The sequence below is a fragment of the Loa loa genome, assembly GCF_000183805.2.
Source record: "Loa loa unplaced genomic scaffold supercont3.3408, whole genome shotgun sequence".
Taxonomy (NCBI): domain Eukaryota; kingdom Metazoa; phylum Nematoda; class Chromadorea; order Rhabditida; family Onchocercidae; genus Loa; species Loa loa.
In genome coordinates, this window is record NW_018111586.1 from 1 (window position 1) to 1015 (window position 1015).

A 1015-nucleotide genomic window follows, 5' to 3' on the forward strand; every position below is an offset into this window, starting at 1 on the left:
TACATATACACATGTATATACATACAAACACATGCATATATACATACACATATACGTATATATGCACATACATACATACATACATACATACATACATACATACATACATATATACATACATACATACATGCATACATACATATACACACACATACACACATAAACATATACATACACATATACACACATACATATATATACACATACACACATACATGTACATACATGTACATACATACATATACATACACATACACATACACATACGTACATATACATACACATGCATTCATACATACATATACATACACATGATAATACATATACATACACATATACATACATATAGGCATACATACATGCATACAGATACATACATACACATAAATACATATATTACATCGGTCTCCGCTTAATTTCAATCTCATCTATTCGGATATTTTACTCTTCGTAACCAACCCATGATTTATTATCATCTCTTATCATTACATTCTCTCAATTTTTATCCGATCATTTCACTCCTCTTAACAGTTGTTATCATAGCTCTCTCTCTCTCTCTCCCTCTCCCTCTCTTTCTCTCTCCTCTCTCTCTTTCTTTCTTTTCTTTTGATTCTTTATTTTCTTTTTCACATGATTTTCATTTTCATCATCCTTTTAAACTAATTCATCTGTAAAATTGTGGCAATATTGATGAATTGATTGCAAAGAATCTTTAAAAAAAAAATTAAATTTCAACAAAAAATAAAAAATAAAAAGTAAATTTTTCAATTTGAAAAAAAAAACAAAAATAAATTTTCAATCAGAAATTTTACTTTTTATTTTTTATTTTTTTTTGTTTTCATCAATTGTTCATTTCTTTTTTCCCTTTTTTTTTTTCTTTTTTAAACACTTTTCCTAAATTAATGATATGTGTACAAGATGACTTTCTTTTTCTTCATAAGTTCAAATTCAGAAAAGTAATTAGAAAGTAAGGAGGAGTAAAGAAAAAAAAAAAAAAAAAAACGGACGACAAAAA

General features: G+C 25.8%; 1 protein-coding gene across 1 annotated transcript; it reads left to right on the plus strand.

Annotated features, from left to right (window-relative positions):
* On the plus strand, positions 1-431 carry LOAG_15975 (hypothetical protein; the record flags this gene model as incomplete). The annotated part of the gene is made up of 1 exon (XM_003151463.1): positions 1-431. A coding segment is annotated over one exon (416 nt), but the record flags the coding sequence as incomplete, so codon positions are not given.
* Between the last annotated feature and the right edge of the window lie 584 nt (positions 432-1015).